The 19,814-nt window shown below is 43.3% G+C and overlaps 1 protein-coding gene across 4 annotated transcripts in view; it reads left to right on the forward strand.

Moving 5' to 3' along the window:
- Positions 1-12,619, forward strand: part of ntmt2 (N-terminal Xaa-Pro-Lys N-methyltransferase) — a 69,226-nt gene extending 56,607 nt beyond the window's left edge. For all 4 annotated transcript variants that reach the window (XM_061826180.1, XM_061826179.1, XM_061826182.1 and 1 more), the window contains one exon: positions 12,006-12,619. In XM_061826180.1, coding sequence (XP_061682164.1) covers positions 12,006-12,262 — 257 coding nt within the window. In that variant the 3' untranslated portion in view covers positions 12,263-12,619. The remainder of the gene's footprint in view (positions 1-12,005) is intronic.
- The last annotated feature ends 7,195 nt before the right edge of the window (positions 12,620-19,814 follow it).

Here is a 19,814-nt window from a genome sequence, read left to right on the forward strand (position 1 = left end):
TGAAAGCTGTTTTCCATTCATCCCCCTCTCTGGTACGCAGACCTCAAGTCCTGCTTGGTAAAAATCTAGTCCCCATTCAGAAGTTCGAAGGCCGTGGCAATGAGGGAAAGAGGATACTTGTTCTTTATCGTGATGTCGTTCAGTCTTTAGCTATCGATGCTGGTCCAAAGGGTCTTGTCCTTCTTTTCTATGAAAAACAACTGTGTCCAGCCGGTGATCACAAGGGCCGGTCAGTCCTGCTGCCAGCGACTCCCACGAGGGGGTGAGGAGCTGGGCAGCCTGTCAATTGAGCAGTCATTGGGCCAGTGGGGAAGAAGAGACTTGGCCTTACACTTGGAAAATACTTACCTCAGGTCATCGTAACAGGAGGGCACTGAAGACAGGTCCGTCTCATCTCGCGGGGTTTGACTGGTGTCTTCCCCCCAACCTCCTGGGACGAGAAGCATGTGCATGCACACTTGGCTCCCCAGGACTTGATTTGTCCGGTCAACCAGTCGATATAGGGGTTACAGTGAAGAAAATAGGCATTTCAACACCTGCTATATTGCAAGTTCTCCCACTTAGAAATCATGGAGAGGTCTGAAATTTTCATCATCGGTGGATGTCCACTGTGAGAGAGATAATCTAAAAAGAAAAATCCAGAAATTCCAATGTATGATATTATAACGATTTATTTGTGTGATACAGCTGCAAATAAGTATTTGAATACCTTTTTATCAGTGAGAATTCTGACCCCCAATGACCTGTTACTCCGCCTTTAAAAGTCCACCTCCACTCCATGTATTATCCTGAATCAGATGCACCTGTGAGAGGTCGTTAGCTGCATAAAGACACCTATCCACCCCATACAATCAGTAACACTCAAACTTGTAACATGACCAAGACCAAAGAGCTGTCCAAAGCGACAAAATAGTGCAACTCACAATGTATGATGTTTTAATGATTTATTTGTGTGATAGAGCTGCAAATAAGTATTTGAACACGTCGTGGCTGGGTCTTTCAACATGACAATGACCCAAACTACTGGTCTGAAGCCAAAGTAGAAAGTACAGGATGAGATGGTATACAATTTTGAAATTCCACCTTGACACAGCCTGATCAAGGATGAAAGCACAGATGATACAGTGCACAAAAAACAAATTCTGTATTTTAAATATAGGAGGGAACATATTTTCATCATAGGTGCATGTCCCTTGTGAGAGAGATAACCTAAAAAGAAAAATGCTCATGGACAGGTGATCAAATACTTTTTTGCAGCTGTATCACACAAATAAATCGATTAAAAAATCATACGTTGTGATTTCTGGATTTTTCTTTTTTCTTTTTAGATTATCTCTCTTACAGTGGACGTGCACCTACGCTGAAAATTTCAGACCCCTCCATGATTTCTAAGTGGGAGAAGTTGCAATATAGCAGGGTGTTCAAATGCTTATTTTCTTCACTGTATATAAATATATTACTCATACTAATATTGATTGGACCAGCAGGGTGTGTGAGTGTCCTAACATGACACAAGGCTGAAAAATAATAGGTTCCCTAATCAAGAATTCAATGACTTAATTGCCAGAGGGGAAAACATGTTCGAATACCTGCTTTTTTTGACTTTCATTGATCAGTATCGCTTTCCTGACGGAAGGAGCTGGAAGAGCTGGTGGCCAGGATGTGGAGGGTCTGAGAGGATCCTGCCTGCTTTGGACCTGGTTCGTGCAAGTCCTCAGTAGTGGGTAGTGTGGTGCCGACAATCCGTTCAGCGGTTTTGATTGTCCGTGGTACCTATGCGAGGATCCTGTTTGTGGACTTCAAGGATGAAGGATGAAGTGCAAACCCATATTGACGGCATCATCCGCAGACCTGTTAGCTCGATAGGAATGTTGTTGATCGGCCCCCTCTAGAACAAGATCATGATGTGAGATGGGGCTCTCATTCTTTTCAGTTTCTGCAGGAAGTAGAGCTGCCACTTAGCCTTATTAGCCGGTGCTATGGTATTAGTAGTCCAGGACAGGTCTTCGGAGATGTGTACACCCAAGAATTTGGCACTGCTCAGTTGCTCTACTGCAACACCCTTGCTGGCCCGTGGGGGATGGTGCGTTTGCCCTCTCTTGTAGCCCACTATGATCTTTTTAGTCTTTTCCACATGCAGGTGGATATCTCATCGTTGTTTTTAATGAAACCTAACTCAGTTGTGTCGTCTGGAAACTTGATGAGGTGGTTGGAGCGGGATGTGGGTATGCAGTTGTGACTCAGCAGAGTGAAGAGGAGTGGGCTCAGCACACACGCGCATTCTTGGGGGGCTCCTGTGTTCAGCATGATGGTTTTGGGGGTGTTGCTACTGACAGAACTGCCTGAGGTCTCCCTGTCAGGATGTCCAACAGCCAGTCACACAGGGATGGGTAGAGTCCCAGTCTAGTTTTAGGATGGTGAATGATAGTGTCAAATGCTTAGCTGAAGTCGATGAACAGCATTCTGACATGTGAGTCATTTGTGTCCAGGTGGGTAAGGGCTGACTTAGACTTGTTCATGTCTCCACATTTGACAATCGGGCCATATTCCATAATTCATCCTGTGTTCGTGTCATGTCATGACAGTACCTTTGCTCATCGGGTCGTTTAATGACAAAAATTTACGATACTTGGTGTGACATTCATGCAGAGGTGGGGAGCTAACTGCAAAAGTCAGATAACACGAGTAAAACACCCAGTACTACACTCTGAGCCTCTTAGACATACTGCCTCTCCCAAACCTGCAGCCTGTAAGCAACACTGGTAATGCTGATGATGTCCACCAGTGGACACTGGCCATTCCACACCCCTTCGTAAGAAGCGGAGTTGTGCCCTTTCAGTTGCATATTATGGGACCTGTCCCTAATCATTGGTCCACCAATTCAGCTCTCATGCTAACCTTGATTGTCTTTCCTGCTTAACTGGCCGTCACTCTCGGTGACTGCTAAGTCATTCTGGTTCTTTTGTGACTTTTACAAACGCATTGCTTCAACAGCACAGAACATATGGCCTTCGTCTCTTCTCAGAAACCTCAGCCAAATGTCATATGTCATAAAATCAATAATGTCTGGCCCACACATAGACTTAATATATGAGGCAGTAGTACTGTTTTCTGCATAGGGCGTAGCTTACACACTCAATGCTATTCCTCTTTTACCTACTAGAGGTCAGCACCCTGTGGGACTCTTTGCCCCCAATTTTCTAAGATGGTGACAGTCAACAAAAAAAGGAAAGTTGACTTCGAGGGCCAATGCTTCAAGGATGGGTGGAAATTGTACTATTTCTTCACTGAAATATTTAACAGCTGTGTCTCCCTCATTTGCCAAGAGACGGTGGTGGTTTTTAAAGAGTTCAATGTCAAGCAACATTACCAAACAAGACATGCTCACAGATACGAAAAACTCACAGGAAAGGAATGCAGTGAGAAACTGAAGCTAGTTTAAAGGAATGCTCTGCTCATTCAATGAAAAATAAAAACCTTTAATCCAAAAGGTCAGGTACTGTACCTTGAAAATTTGAGGTTAATCTGATGATCATTTAATAGTGTTTTGAGAAGATTTTTATCAGCGATTTTCGTGGGCGCCAACATTTTGGCAAGTCACATGACCTACTTGCATGTATGTGATGAATTCTATGCGTAAACAAAGAAATCACGCCCGATTTGTAGTGTCATCACATGCACTACCACCACTATCGGAAACGTGAAAATGCAATAATACCGTGTCTCAAAATATTGCCATAATTCAGATAGAAATGATTCAAGAAAGGCTCGGTTAATATTCTGCTCAGTCAGAAAAAGAAACACTAAAGGACCCAGTGTCTTAAAGTGTGGCCCCCCTGAGCCATATGACAAACAGGCCAGGCTATGCAGTGAAAGAGAGACTAGTCGAGGCAAAATGACAAATACCACCGTTGAACGAATGTTCCCAAACAGGCTAATGATTTTTTCCTGTGAATATTCCAAGTTAGCGACTGTTCCACAAATGTCCAAATGATCAAAGATGAAAAGCAGCAGGCATCCGTGTAGTTTGTTCCAACCAGTGTACTTTGTCCCAAAACAGCAGTGCGGTGTGAATTAGCCCACTTGATGGTCTTTCTCCTCCTCATAGGCACTCCTTGGAACATTCCAGAATTCCGCATCAACAACTTAAAACTATTGATCGATTTGCTGAGCAGGACAAAGGGACACAAGAGCAAGTACTGCCGGGAAGCACACCAGTCAGCGATGCCAGTTGTGCATGTAATAGTCATGTCAAAACTCCCGAATTCAACCAAGCCAAAGATCACTTCATTATCACTTGGACCCCGGCCACCCTGTTGGCTGAAACAGCCACAGGCTCAAATCTGTACGGACTTACTCCTCTGTCTTCCCGATCAACCGATACTGCTATTTCTTCATCAGATGATGATAAATCCGAGAAATCAGTGTCGTGATTGTGTAGGAATTGATCTGTAACAAAGCCTTTGTTTACGCAGATGATACGTCACTTCCTGTTTTTTTAAGTCATATGATCGCATAGAAATAGTCAAAATGGTGCCGACCATACAAAAATGTGATTACTTGGATAAAAGAGGGCATTAAAGTTATTATTTGCAATATTTTTTAAGAGAATCTTTCTGGATATGCTTATATTTATAATAGATAATTGGCATTTCGTCAAGGTAAGCAATGAGTGAAGCATTCCTTTAATCTCACAGCAGCAATATTTTGGAAGAGCATGATAGTCAAATGAGAATGCTACAAAGGCTAGTTACGAGGTAGCCACGTTTATCTCAATGCATTGCAAACCTTCCACTGAGGGTGAATTTATCAAAGACTGCGCGATGACTATGGTGAAGAAAATCTGTCCGAAGAAGCAGCAAGAGTTTGCCAAAGTCTGCCTGGCATGTAACACTGTGGCATGCTGATTGAAGAAGTGTCATCAGACATGAAAAGACAATTGGGAGTCAGAGGATAGAACTTTTTTTTTTCGCTAGCTTGCGACAAAAGCACAAATGCCCCTGACACTACTCAGTTAATGAGGAACTACTTGACCTTAAGAGCCTGAAAAACCGACGAACATTTTTTATCTTCTGTTTGCGCTGCCATTGATGATATGAAACTCCCGTGGAATAAAATTTCTGGGATTATTACAGCTGGTCGGATGTGACCTAGAGTTGAAAGAGAAATTCTGGAAGGAACTAGATGAAGTAGTTCTGAGCATCCGAGACAGCGAGAGAGTTGTGATTGGTGCAGATTGTAATGGACATATTGGTAAAGGAAACAGGGGCGATGAAGAAGTGATGGGTAAGTACGGCATCCATTAAAGGACCTTTGAGGGACAGATGGTGGTGGACTTTGCAAAAAGGATGGAGATGGCTGTAGTGAACACTTATTTCCAGAAGAGGGAGGAACATATAGTGACCTACAAGAGCGGAGGTAGAACCATGCAGGTGGATTATATTTTGTGTAGACGTAGTAATCTGAAGGACATTACTGACTGTAAAGTAGTGGTAGGGGAGAGTGTAGCTCGACATCATAGTATGGTGGTGTGTAGGATGACTCTGGTGGTGGGTAGGAAGATTAAGAAGACAAAGGTAGAGCAGAAAACCATGTGGTGGAAGCTGAGAAAGGAAGAATGTTGTGTGGCCTTTCGGAAAGAGGTGAGACAGGCTCTCGATGGACAGCAGAAGCTCCCGGTAGACTGGACTACAACAGCCAAGGTAATCAGAGAGACAGGCAGGAGAGTACATGGTGTGTCTTCTGGTAGGAAAGGGGAGAAAGAGACTTAGTGGTGGAACGCCAAAATACAGGGAGTCATACAAGGAAAGAGATTAGCGAAGAAGAAGTGGGACGCTGAGAGGACTGAGGAGAGGTGAAAGGAGTACATCAAGATGCAATGTAGGGCAAAGGTAGAGGTGGCAAAGGCTAAACAAGAGGCATATGAAGACATGTAAACCACGAAAGAAGGAGAAAAGGATCTCTACAGGTTGGCCAGACAGAGGGATAGAGATGGGAAGGATGTGTAGCAGGTAAGGGTGATTAAGGATAGAGATGGAAATGTGTTGATTGGTGCCAGTAGTGTGCTAAATAGATGGAAAGAATACTTTGAGAAGTTGATGAATGAAGAAAATGAGAGAGAAGGAAGAGTTGAAGAGGCAAGTGTGAAGGATCAAGAAGTGGCAATGATTAGTAAGGGGGAAGTTAGAAAGGCACTACAAAGGATGAAAAATGGAAAGGCAGTTGGTCCGGATTACATACTGGTGGAGGTATGGAAGCAATTTGGAGAGATGGCTGTGGAGTTTTTGACCAACTTATTCACAGAATCCTAGCAGACAAAAAGATGCCTGAAGAATGGAGGAAAAGTGTTCTAGTTCCCATTTTTAAGAACAAAGGCGATGTTCAGAGCTGTGGGAATTATAGAGGAATAAAGCTGATGAGCCACACAATGAAGTTATGGGAAAGAGTAGTAGAGGCTCGACTCAGGACAGAAGTAAGTAACTGCGAGCAACAGTGTGGTTCCATGCCGAGAAAGAATACCACAGATGCATTATTTGCCTTGAGGATGCTCGTGGAAAAGTACGGAGAAGGTCAGAAGGAGCTACATTGTGTCTTTGTGGATCTAGAGAAAGCCTATGACAGAGTCCAAAGAGAGGAACTGTGGTACTGCATGCATAAGTCTGGTGTGGCAGATAAGTATGTTAAAAAAGTTCAGGACATGTATGATGGCAGCAGAACAATGGTGAGGTGTGCCTTAGGTGTGACAGAAGAATTTAAGGTGGAGGTGGGACTGCATCAGGGATCAGCTCTGAGCCCCTTCCTGTTTGCAGTGATAATGGATAGGCTGACAGATGAGATTAGACTGGAATCCTTGGACCATGATGTTCACAGATGAGATTGTGATATGCAGTGAAAGCAGGGAGCAGGAAGAGAAACAATTAGAATGATGGAGACATGCACTGGAAATGAGAGGAATGAAGATTAGCCAAACTAAAACAGAATATATGTGTGTGAATGAGAAAGGAGGAGGGGAAGAGTGAGGCAACAGGGAGAAGAGATAGCGAGGGTGGAGGACTTCAAATATTTAGTGTCAACAATCCAGAGCAATGGTGAGTGTGGTAAGGAAGTGAAGAAATGGGTCCAAGCAGGTTGGAACAGCTGGCGGAAGGTGTCTGGTGTGTTATGTGACAGAAGAGTCTCTGCTAAGATGAAGGGCAAAGTTTACAAAACAGTGGAGAGGCCAGCCATGATGTACGGATTAGAGACAGTGGCAATGAAGAAACAACAGGAAGCACAACTGGAGGTAGCCGAAATGAAGATGTTGAGGTTCTTGCTCAGAGTGAGCAGGTTGGATAGGATTAGAAATGAGCTCATTAGAGGGACAGCCAAAGTTGGATGTTCGAGAGAGCAGATTTCAATGGTTTGGACATGTTCAGAGGCGAGAGAGTGAGTAGATTGGTGGAAGGGTGCTGAGGATGGATCTGCCAGGCAAAAGAGCGAGAGGAAGACCAAAGAAAAGGTTTACGGGTGTGGTGTGGGAAGACATGAGGGCAGTTGGGGTTAGAGAGGAGGAGGCAGGAGATAGGTTGAGATGGAAAAAGATGACACGATGTGGCGACCCCTAACGGGACAAGCCGAAAGGAAAAGAAGAAGAAGATTACAGATGGTCGGCACCAGAAGCTTTCTCTCGGCAACATTTACAGATAGGAACAGTTTTGGAGAGATTCGAGCACTTGGTAAGAAAATGCTAAGCTTGTTTGAATTGACATATTTGTGTGAAAAGACATTTTCAGTTATGAACTTTCAGTGTCGGGTGAGGACACAGGTAACAGACTCTCACTTACGAGACATCTTGTGCATCAATACCACTGCGTTTGAGCCTGACTTGGCTTATGTGCTGCAGTCCAAAGCTCAGTATCACCCATCACATTAATGCAGACACATCATGTGTCATTTACAGCAAGCGTCTGAATAAATTTTGTTTTTCAACACCAAAATCAGTCATAATTTCAGTTATTAGTTTTCACTCCAGAATAAACTTCTAAAAATCAAATTAACATTTATAGGTACTAATATGTCATATTTCAAATGAACTCTGCACTTGATGATATGACTATTACTTGTTCATTTCTCTATTTTATTTAAAATTTCTGTGAGATTGAACTACCATGGGGATATATTTATCTCTCAAATGTAATTTGCACTCAAGAGTAGAATTACTTCTATTTAATTCTTGGAAAAAATGCTCGTGTAATTGCAATTGCAATTCGTAATTGCCGATAAAAATCTTCCCAAAACACCATTAAATGAGAGGGGATTAACATCACATTTTCAAGAGACAGTAGATATGACATGACCTGTTGGATACATTGTTAATCCATCCCACCGGAATGCCCCTTTAAGATCACTGAAATTAAAATAAAAAAGCAAATGTGAAACACAGAATGGTTTGTTGAAATTAGTTTCAATATATTGTTGTTTAGGTAAAGAATGTCAGTCAAGGTCAGCCCCCCTACATTTTTAACCCACCAATTCTGGCCCCCGTTGCAAAATGTTTGGACACCCCTGAGTTAGTCCATGAAAATGATTCATTCTTCTGAACCTGAATCTCAAAGATGACAACACTACTGTTCAGACTGCACACTCTAGTATCTTTGAAAATTACGCCGAGATCCTGTTTGAATGTACAGACACTCTCCCATCCCATGTATTTTTCTATGAAGAGATGTGATACAAAGTCATTTTGTATCTTCAATAAAGACAAGCCGGGTTTCACTGCTCAACTGAAGTAACTTCACCAGGTTAAAGATGCATATCGAAGTGTGGTTCGGGCCTTGTATCATCACACTAGAAACTATCTGACTAAAGAAATTAACATCTCAAAGAGAAATGATGCAGTAAAGTTTGAACAAGTCTGGCATGCATTACAGTCGCTAACCAATTACCCAACCCCTCTACCCAGCTGAGAACAATACAAGTCTCGCCGACAACCTACTACTGGAGATTTGAAAAGGACACTTTCACAGACCCCAACCACCAAGATGTACTACCGACCACCATTGCACCTCTTACTCTCCGTTCCACATTGACCATAAAAGAATAGGTTTGACGCATTTTCAAAAAACAAAGATAAACAAAGTGGGAGATCCACACCTTGTTCTATCCAGCCTCAAAGTCTGTGTGGACTAGCTCGCTCGGGCTTTTACAGAGATCTTCAGTAAGGGTCTGGAACTATGCGAGGTACCATCTTTCATCTTTCAAATGCTTCACCATCATTCCAGTTTCTAAGAAACCTGCAATGTCAGGCCTGTTTCCAAGGTGACTGTTGCTAATACACTAAGACGTCATGGTTTGAAATCATGCATGGCACGGAAGGTTCCCCTGCTTAAACCAGCATGTCAAGGCCCGTTTTAAGTTTGCCAATGGCCATTTGGATGATACAGAGGATCCATGGGAGAAAGTTTTGTGGTCAGATGAGACCAAAATTGAACTTTTTGGTCATAACTCCACTAACCATGTTTGGAGGAAGACGAATGATGAGTTCCATCCCGAGAACACCATCCCTACCGTGAAGCATGGGGGTGCTTTGGGGGTGTTTTTCTGCACATGGGACTGGACGACTGCATTGTATTAAGGAGAGGATGACCACGGCCATGTATTGGGAGATTTTGGGGACCAACCTCTTTCCCTCAGTTAGAGCATTGAAGATGGGTCGTGGCTGGGTCTTTCAACATGACAATGACCTGAAGCACACAGCCAGGAAAACCAAGGAGTGGCTCCATAAGAAGCATATCAAGATTCTGCCGTGGCCTAGCCAGTCTCCAGACCTAAACCCAATAGAAAATCTTTGGATGGAGCTGAAACTCTGTGTTTCTCAGTGACAGCTCAGAAATTTGTTTGCTCTAGAGAAGATCTGTGTGGAGGAGTGGGCCAGAATCCCTCCTGCAGTGTGTGCAAATCTGGTGAACAACTACAGGAAATGTTTGACCTCTGTAAGTGCAAACAAAGCCTAGTGTACCAAATATTAGCATTGGTTACACGGCTCCTCTGCATTGAGAGGAGCCAGATGAGGTGGCTGGGGCATCTGATCCCAATGCCTTCCGGACGCCTCTCTGGTGAGGTATTTCAGGCACGTCCCACCGGAAAGAGACCCCAGGGATGACCCAGGAAACGCTGGAGAGACTGGCTCTTGGCTGTCCTGGAAACACCCTGAGATTCCACTGGAAGAGCTTTATGAAGTGGCTGGGGAAAGGGAAGTCTTGCTAACCCTGCTAAAGCTCCTGACCTCACAACCCGACCTGGAAAAGCGGTAGAAGACTGATGGATGGATGGATGGATGGAGATTGCTCATATTATTTCAAACAAGACTGGCACCAGCAATAATCAATAAATATGAAAATTTAGTTGGAATTATGACAAACCAAAAAATGGTTTTAAAAAGTGGAATTGTCACTATCAATAGCTTATAAAGCCACAGATTTAGTGGTCCGTCTCAGTTAAGATCAAATTGGGTTGGATGTGGCCGGTGAACTAAAATGACACCCCTCATTTCACTATCATTCAGTATACCACAGAGTAGCTTCATTCAACGCCCTTCCATTTTTGTTGCCCTCTTACTACAAAGTTAACGAGCGGCTATTTTAACCCGACGTTTGCGCTTTCGATCAAGGAAGCTGGCCATGGAGTACCGATCGCTGTTCCTTGCTGCAATTGGTCAGCAGAGCCTTAGCAACCAACTACCGGCATCCCGTAATGGTCATGCACGCAAGCTGAAAGCAGCAGCTGGGCCCACCGACAGTTCTTTCAGCAGCAATGTTACGAGTGTACCCTGAGGAGGCAAACATTTTTCTTATTCTGCCTCTTTGTTTTTATTTTTGTGTGTCCTTTTCAACCAATTCTGCTTTAGTTGCCTCCTGAGATGCACATAGAAATGTCAATCCCAAAAGACCAACAAACCTATGGTCATGAGTGCCACAACAAGCGTTGCGAGGTTGTACAATATTAGTGTCTAATAATTTGGGGGAAATTACTAGCTTTACACAAAATCTCATCTTTCCTTTCTCTCTCTTGCTCTGAGTCAATGCATTAAATGCTCACATTTTCAACATTAGTCCGGCAACATACTGTCCTATCTTCATCTTTGTATTACCATTAGTGTTATTTTTTACTATTTTTCTGTAGTTACACCCCACTGTGTTTCCCTTTAGATCCCTCATAGATTTAATTAAATATTCTATAAAATCCCACTGATTGTTGCGTTTTGTGTGTGTTTTGGAGTTTAAAAAACCTCTGTAAGTAGTACTCATATTCCTTAAATGTTGCGACTTTAAGATTATAACATTGATAACAGGTTTCTCGTTACTTTTTCTACAATTTACACTCATGAAAAGAGACGTGGTGCCCTTTACGAGAAAAAATAAGTTTGATTCTGATGTTAAATGCCTGTCGGACTAATTTGGAAGTGAACCTTCGATGAATACATTTCTTCACGAAATTACAATTTTGACAAACGTTAATATATGTTACATATCTTTGAACATTTTCCTGCTTTAATCTCATTTGATTAAATAAATGGTTAAACGCAACTGGAAAGAGATTTTCCCCCATGCCATCTTAAAGAATGCTAAAAAAGGCATTTAGTTAATGGCTGTTAAATGTTTTGCAACAACGTATGCATACAAATGTAAAAGTAATATGTAGATTTGATTGATAAAACCATTACAGTTTGTAATCTCTTATCTTTGCATTGTCTGTTGAAAGGCATTTCTATGTTTAAGTCAAATGTCAAAATTTGTCTCAAACATCTAAAACACCCCATTGCCCGTCCCACCAGAACACTGTCTTTTCTTTTGGCTTACCAAAGCACTAACCATAAAGTATTTACTTTGTACTTGGAGGAAGTTTGTTCGATGAAATAACGGCTCTCCAAATATGCATGACATCAAGCAGTCTCATTATATCCTATGCATGAATTTTCTGGAAGAGTAATTTCTGAATTGCTATCTGTTATTTTTGTTTCTCTATAGGCCACCTGACAGACAAAGACCTGATGAACTTCCTTATTCGCTGTAAGAGGAGCTTAAGTTTAAATGGTGTTATTATAGTAAAAGATAATATGGCACGACAGGGCTGCATGTTGGACCCCATTGACAGTAGTATTAGTCGACACCTGGACATCATGAAGAGCATTATATACAAGGCTGGCCTCGAGATCTTGTCTGTTGAAAGGCAGGAGGGATTTCCAGATGTCATGATGCCTGTATGGATGATTGCAATGAAATAAAAGTTAGGCTGGAGGCAATTAATTTTGATTAGACAGATGTATTTAGTTCGTATAGTAACCTGGATCTTATTTTGATAATAGGCATCAAAACACAGTCAACATTTTTCTCATTTTCATTTTATTTTATTATTTTGTTGTCAAAGGTTCCTCGTGTTTGTATCGGTGGATTGGCAACACAAAGATATGCCAATTCATGGCAGGGATGAAAATTAGATCAAGTGACATTTGAATCTTCCTCACAGTATTTTTGATGCATTTATACATGCTTGTGTCTCCACTTATAATAGCTAGTAATTAACCAAAAGCTAAGGACATCTTGCGAAGGTTTGTCTTATGAAAACAGTTGTTTGAATTCAAATTTGAATTCACATTTCTTTAAATTTCTTGTTTTATAAATGACTAATACATTATATTTACCATTGTTTTTGCAATCTTTGTTGGAAAGCCAATTTTTACCACATCATACACAATTGTGCTTGCAAAATTACTTACAGTCCTTGTAAGTGTACTTGTTAAAATTGATGCCTTTTACAGAACTGGCCTGGGCTCATTACCTGGCCAATATCCAGATGCCCTGTGACTGACTGTCAACTAGCCCAGTCAGTAATTCATCTCTTGCCCGAAGTTATCTGGGATAGGCCACAGCTGGATGGATATTTCTTATATTAAATCAGCTTTTATTCATCTCTGTGTCTTTTCCCCAAAAAGTACATTCATCCACGTCCTGGGTATGGGCAGGCCACTACCCTGTGCACGGCTGCCTTTGGCAGCAGCTCCTAACCTCCACCTCATTGTCACTCATTATGCCATGTATTTAAACCTTCTATATTGTATTGCTAGTTGCCAGTTCAATGTGTGTGAGTATGTGAGCTTCTTGTTGGTGTATTTGCCTCGTTACCACATCCTCGCATTCCTGTGTCACCTTAATCAAGTCAAGTTCAGTTTTATTTTGGTCATGTTCCAAGTTTTTGCCTCGTAGTTATCCGACCGCATGTCATGTTTTTTGGTCTATGCCTTTTTGCCACGTGTTTGTGTGACTGCTTACCTGTGTATGACCTCTGCTTGGAATTCAACTACCCTTGAAAATCATGTTACTGCCTCGGAGTCCTGAATTTGGGTGTCCCATGTTCGTGATCGATGGACTGGCCAGATAAGGACCTTTTGCCCAATTATTGATTCCCTTCGATTGCAGCAATACTTACTGTCCTCTGTCCCCACATTGGAGAGCAGCAGGCTCCTTTGGCTATATGGTTTGCGTTTCTTGTTAGCCTGGCTCAGGAGAGGGGATTGATCGATCGTCTACCGCCTCCTGTTTTTGTTCCAGCGATGCCCAGCCCGTGTCATCCACCTCTTACTGCTGTTTCGTTGGCGCCCGGCCTGCAGGCGACCAATCTTCGCTCATGCTCTCCAGTGGCAGAATTCTACCAGCAGCAGTCTCCTGCTCATGCTTCGGCCAAGCACAACCCACGGCCCCTGCCACGCTCTCCTGCAGCAGCACGCAACTTACGGCCTCCTCTCGTCCATGTCTTGGAGGTGTCTGACCCCCAGCCGCCTCTTGCCCATGTCTCAGTGGTGCCCGACCAGCAGCCACCATCTCAAATCTATGTCTCAGCGGTGCCCGAGCAGCAGCTACTACCTCGTGTTCATGCCTCGATGGTCCCCAAGTATCAGCTGCCGCGTCTTGCCCATGCCTCGGTGGTACTCGACCAGCAGCAGGTTCTGCCTCTCACTCATGCCTCTGCGGTGCTTCGGCCACAGCTGTCACCTGGTCCTGTTTGGATCATGCTTTTGGGAACCTCCTCCTGGATGTCTGCCTGAGGGTCCCTATTATTTGGTGTCCTTGCCGACCTCCTGAACTGTTCAGCTAAGCTCCTCACTTTGGGTATACTGGACTACCACCAGAAGGACTGGGTTAGGGGTTAGTTTTTGTTTGTTTTATCAAATCTGGGATCCGGGATATGTCTGGGCTGTCCTGTGCGCGGCTGCCTCCAGCAGTAGCTCCTCCCCTGCGCCACATTGGCTCTAATTATGCCATGTGTTTAAGTCTTTTTGTGGCACGGTTAGCTGTAAAGTCTTGGCTTCACAGTTCTGAGGTCCAGGGCTTGATCCCGGGGGGACATCGAGTTAGAACGTTGGCCTCAAATTCTCTCCTCACCTGTGTGAAATTTGCATGTTCACCCCATGCCTGCATGAGTTTTCTCCGGGTACTCCGGTTTCCTCCATCATCCCAAAAACATGCAACATTAATTGTACACTCTAAATTGATTTTGATGAAGGTTTATACCCCTGGTTCCACGTTCGGGACAATCCATCCTTTTTCTGGAGTGCTTAACCTCACTTGTTCACGGAATGTGGCTAATTTCAGGAAGCAGGCCAGCCAATCGCAGGGCACATATAATCAAGCAAACACTCGCACTCACATTCACATCCATGGGCAATTTAGAGTCTTTAATTAACCTGCCTTACATGTCTTGGAGATTGGTGAGGAAACCAGAGTACCCACAGAAAACCAACGCAGTCACATGGAGAGCATGCAAACTCCAAAAAGGTCGGGCTGGGATTTGAATCCTTGTCCTCAGAATTGTGAGGCAGGTGTGCTAACCAATCGTCCAATGTGCCCCCTCCCAAAAATACAATTTATAAAAATAATATTGCGGCACGGTGGATCAGCTGGAAAGTGATGGCCTCACAGTTCTGAAGTTCTGCGTTCAATCCCGGACCCGCCTGTGTGGAGTTTGCATGTTCTCCCCATGCCTGTGTGGGTTTTCTCCGGGCACTCCGGTTTCTGACCACATCCCAAAAACATGCAACATTAATTGGAAACTCTTAACTGCACCTCAGTATGATTGTGAGTGTGGCTGTTTGTCTCGATGTGCCCTGCGATTTGCTAGCATCCAGTTAGGAGTGTACCCTGCCTTCTGCTCGTTGACAGCTGGGATAGGCTCCAGCACTCCCATGACCCTTGTGAGGGTAAGCGGCTAAGAAAATGAATGGATGAAAAACAATATCTCCACACAATAGCAACTTGGGCGGCACGGTGGTTCAGCTGTAAAGCGTCGGCCTCACATTTCTGACGACCCAGGTTCAATCCCAGCCCTCCCTGTATGGAGTTTGCATGTTCTCCATGTGCCTGCCTGGGTTTTCTCCGGGCACTCTGGTTTCCTCCCAAATCAGAAAAACATCGAACATTAATTGGACACTTCAAATTGCCCCGAGGTGTGATTCTGCGTGCAGCTGTTTGTCTCTTTGTAGCCTGCAATTGGCTGGCAACCAGTTCACGGTGTACTCTGCCTCCTGCCTGTTGACAGGATAGGCTCCAGCAGTTGTGAGGAATAGCAGCTAAGAAAATGGAAGGATGGATATTGCAACTTTCAAAGAATTCAGGGAGGCTTCCAACACAGAAAATGTACTGCAATTTTTTGTTTCTAATGTGCATTTTTGCCCCCCCAAAATTGTCAAAAATCAAAAGTGCACATTCTACGTAGGTGTAGTGGAAAAGGGAAAAAAAATCACATTATCCATCTGTATGCCACCATCTAGAGCAGAGTCATCAACCCACAGCTCTTTGGTGCCCCCCTAGAGCTTTTTCAAAAATGTATGAAAGTGGAAAAAGATGGGAGAGAAAAAGATAGCTCAGTGGTTAGAACGATGGGTTGCGTCAGGAAGGGCATCCGGCATAAAAACTTTATGAGCGGTCATCTGAGATGTTACGCTGTGGCAACTCCTAACAGGACAAGCTGAAAGAAACTTACTTGGTTATTTTAGTGTGAGGTTGTTCTCTTGAGACCACTTTGACAGTTTTACAATCTAATCCCTGTAGGCAGACTCATCTCCTTTTGAAATGAGCCCGATCACAGTGGTATCCTCAGCAAACTTGAAGATGGAGTACCTTGGACGGGCTGGTATGCAGTTGTATATGTACAGAGAGTATAGCAGAAGGCTCAGTACACAACTTTGGGGGGACCCGGTGCTGAGGGTGATTGAGGAAGAGAGGTGTGGTCTAAATCTGACAGACCGTGGACGGTTTGCGAGGAAGTCTATCATCCAGCAGCAGATGGAGGGAGATAGTCCAAGGAGGGTGAGTTTGACAACCAAAATACCTAGGATGTTGATATTAAAGGGTGAGCTAAATTCTATGATAAGCATCCCGACATAGTGCCCTTGGCTCAGTGCAGTGTGGAAAGCTATTGCAATCGCATCCTCAGTGGACCGGTTTCCTCTGTAGGCAAACTGGTAGGGGTCGAGTGAGGGAGGGCGTGAGCCCCTTATGTGGCGTGCAACTAGCATCTCAAAGCACTTCATGATCACAGATGGGAGTGTCAGGTTTATACAACCGATGACAGTTGAAGAACAATATCAGAGATTACGTCTGCAGTGTGCCAGGTTTCTGCACCCTAGGACATTTAAAGTACGCTTTCTCAAGGAAGAAAGACAATGGGAACTTTTGCTCACGAGGAGAACGTGGGATGTGTCTCTTTCATCATCTCCAACTTGTTCTATTTACAACTCCATGTTTACTCTTTTTATTTACTTTGGGCAGTAACAAAGACAAACGTAACAAAGACAGCAAACGCAATAGACATCATAACCGTAGCAGGTGTGTGACAAGCCATGCAAACGTAAATCAGTAAACACAGTCTTTTTTTTTTGGCTTGTCCTGTTAGGGGTCACCACAGCAACTCATCCTTTTCCATCTAAGACTATCTCCTTGTTAGATTTATTATTTTTTTATGCATTTGTTTATATCAATCTTGCCCGAATCATTCTCCTTCCGAGTGGCTGTGTGACCCAAAGTATAACCCAGCGACGCTTTGAGGAGTAATGCACGCCCTGGCTGAGCAGATACTCCCCAACACCATTGTTATGAAAGTCTCTTTAGTATTCACCTCTGTATTGGCATTCACCATTGTTATGTCTCCTTAGTGTTAGTCTCTGTACTGGCACTCACCATTGTTATGTTTATCTTAGTATTTGTCTTTGTGTTGGTAATGTCATCTATTCCTTCATTTACTTTATAATCTTGTGACCCTTTTATTTTGAGAAACTAATAAAAAGGGGGCACTGGTGAGACTGACTCAGAACGGGTGTTGGCGCTGGAGCTGGTCAGTCAAACCCGTTAATCCTCTAGAACCAAATTGAAGATCTCTCTTGTCCCTTCATTTGCATAGTTCATCCAGCGGTTGGCTTTAATCTTAATATTTACCTGGTCCTTCAAGCCGGATTCCTATAATACCTGAAGATCCCTGCTTCAGAGTCGAACTCCAGGAAGACTGTGGCCACGGCAACACAGACCCGTGAAAGGACTGGTACTCGATCTCTCAAACTGGGATCTGAGGGTTGACGGAAATCCGAGGGACAAGAAGACGTCTGGGTAAAAATAATTTTCCTTGTGGGGTATGAACGAGTGAGTGTTGACAAAATCTGAGCGAAGGCACTGTCGCAGTCTACAGGAAGGCACTTTGTAGGACAAGCTTAGTGAATACTAGTCAATGACAAGCTGATGGACAGCGGAGTCCCATAAATTCCATGGAAATAGACGAGGACAGACTCAGGTGGGGCACTTAAATTCTGTATTAAACAATACTTAATAAATAAATAAATAACACGATATAATAAAATAACATTGAACAAAACAGCTGAGAAATATGCGAGGACGGACTCGGGTTGTGCACTTGAATTCTGTGTTAAACAATACTTTCGTAAGTCAATAACAAATTGATGCAATACAATAACATCAAATAAAACTGGTGTAATTGAAAAGAAAAAAAAAAAAGGAAAGAGCGTGTGTGTTGTTGGAGGAGGCTTTTGTCCTCTGCATGTTCGTTTAATTTTGGGTATTGAGAATGTTGGTTAGTCAAATAAAGGCTGGAGATGATGAACAGTTTCTTCGAAGAATTTACTGATAGAGTATTCTGGGCACTTATGAGTTACAGAGAATGGCTGTAGAGAGCAGATCACAAGTTCGAAGATACAGAGAAAGAACACATCCTTTATCTTGTCAGAAGGGCGGACTATGGGTGGTATCCAACCTGTGGCATGGGATCGGGGCTGAGACAAAGGGTTTCTGTCTCAACCGGTTCGAGCTGCCAATGGATTATTGCAAAGTGTCCGGTATGCAGTTCATCAAGGTTAGCCTACATGCAGAGATACGCTCAAGGACCCATCTGGCGAGAGCTGAGGACGTGAGGAAATTATGTAGTCATGACTAAATATGGACATAAGACATACTTCAATCCCCCTTTCGAGAGTCCGACACTTGAAATGAACAAGAGTGAAGAGATAGCGAGGGTGGATGACTTCAAATACTTTGGGTCAACAATACAGAGCAATGTAGAGTGTAGTAAGGAAGTGAAGAAATGGGTCCAAGCGGAGTGGAACAGTTGGCGGAAGGTGTCTGTTGTTCGATATGACAAAAGAGTATCCGCCAGGATGAAGGGCAAAGTTCATAAAACAGTGGTGAGGCTGGCCATGATCTACAGAGTAGAGACGGTGGCCCTGAAGAAACAACAGGAAGCAGAACTTGAGGTTGCAGAAATGAAGATGCTGAGGTTCTCGCTTGGTGTGAACAGGTTGGATAGGATTAGAAATGAGCTCATGAGAGGGACAGCCAAAGTTGGATGTTTTGGAGACAATGTGAGAGAGAGCAGACTTTGATGGTTTGGATACGCTCAGAGGAAGTGACTATGTTGGTAGAAGTGCGCTGAGGATTGAGCTTCCAGGCAAAAGAGCAAGAGGAAGACCAAAGAAAAGGTTGATGGATGTTTTGAGGAAGGACATGAGGACAGTGGGTGTTAGAGAGGAGGATGCACGAGATAGGCTTCGATGGAAAAAGATGACACGCTGTGGCGACCCCTAACGGGACAAGCCAAAAGAAGAAGAAGAAAATGTGATATGTCACACTGTAGCGACCTCTAATGGGACAAGCCGAAAGAAACTTATTTACTTATTAAGCACAAAGAGACGGACATATAAAAAGAAATTAACTATACTCTTTCCTGCATGGCATTACTAAACTGTAAAATTATAAGTTGCAAATGATCATTAAATTACACATGGCCTCACAAACATTACATACATTTAAATGTACATGAATTAAATAATTGGATTTGCTGAAAAGCTGTAGTGGGAATGTGTACATTGAACTGAGAAAAGTCACAGTGTAATGAAATATAGATCAAATGAAATGTAAACACTGATCTTTCCACTGACTAGGTGATATCCATTTCTGACAACAGCTCCCACATTGCGAACCCAGCCACACACAAACTGATTGTATGCATCCATGCTCTTGTAAGCTTTCAGGTATGTTCAGACAGGTTCATGGTATAAACACTTGGAGTGAGGATAAAATACTTCACAATATCAGGGTAAAGTACAGCAGGATAGTATCTCACATCAGTAACTCCTAGGGGTCAACTCCCTCAACCAGAGCAACTTTCTCCTTGTCACGATTCCATTTGAGAATTGGCAAGGTGACAACATGTTTACACTTGACAGAAGGGCCTGCCATGCCTTGCTAGATCATGTAGAGCAAATTCCAAGCAAAGAAACA

This window comes from Syngnathoides biaculeatus, chromosome 7, assembly GCF_019802595.1.
Source record: "Syngnathoides biaculeatus isolate LvHL_M chromosome 7, ASM1980259v1, whole genome shotgun sequence".
NCBI lineage: Eukaryota > Metazoa > Chordata > Actinopteri > Syngnathiformes > Syngnathidae > Syngnathoides > Syngnathoides biaculeatus.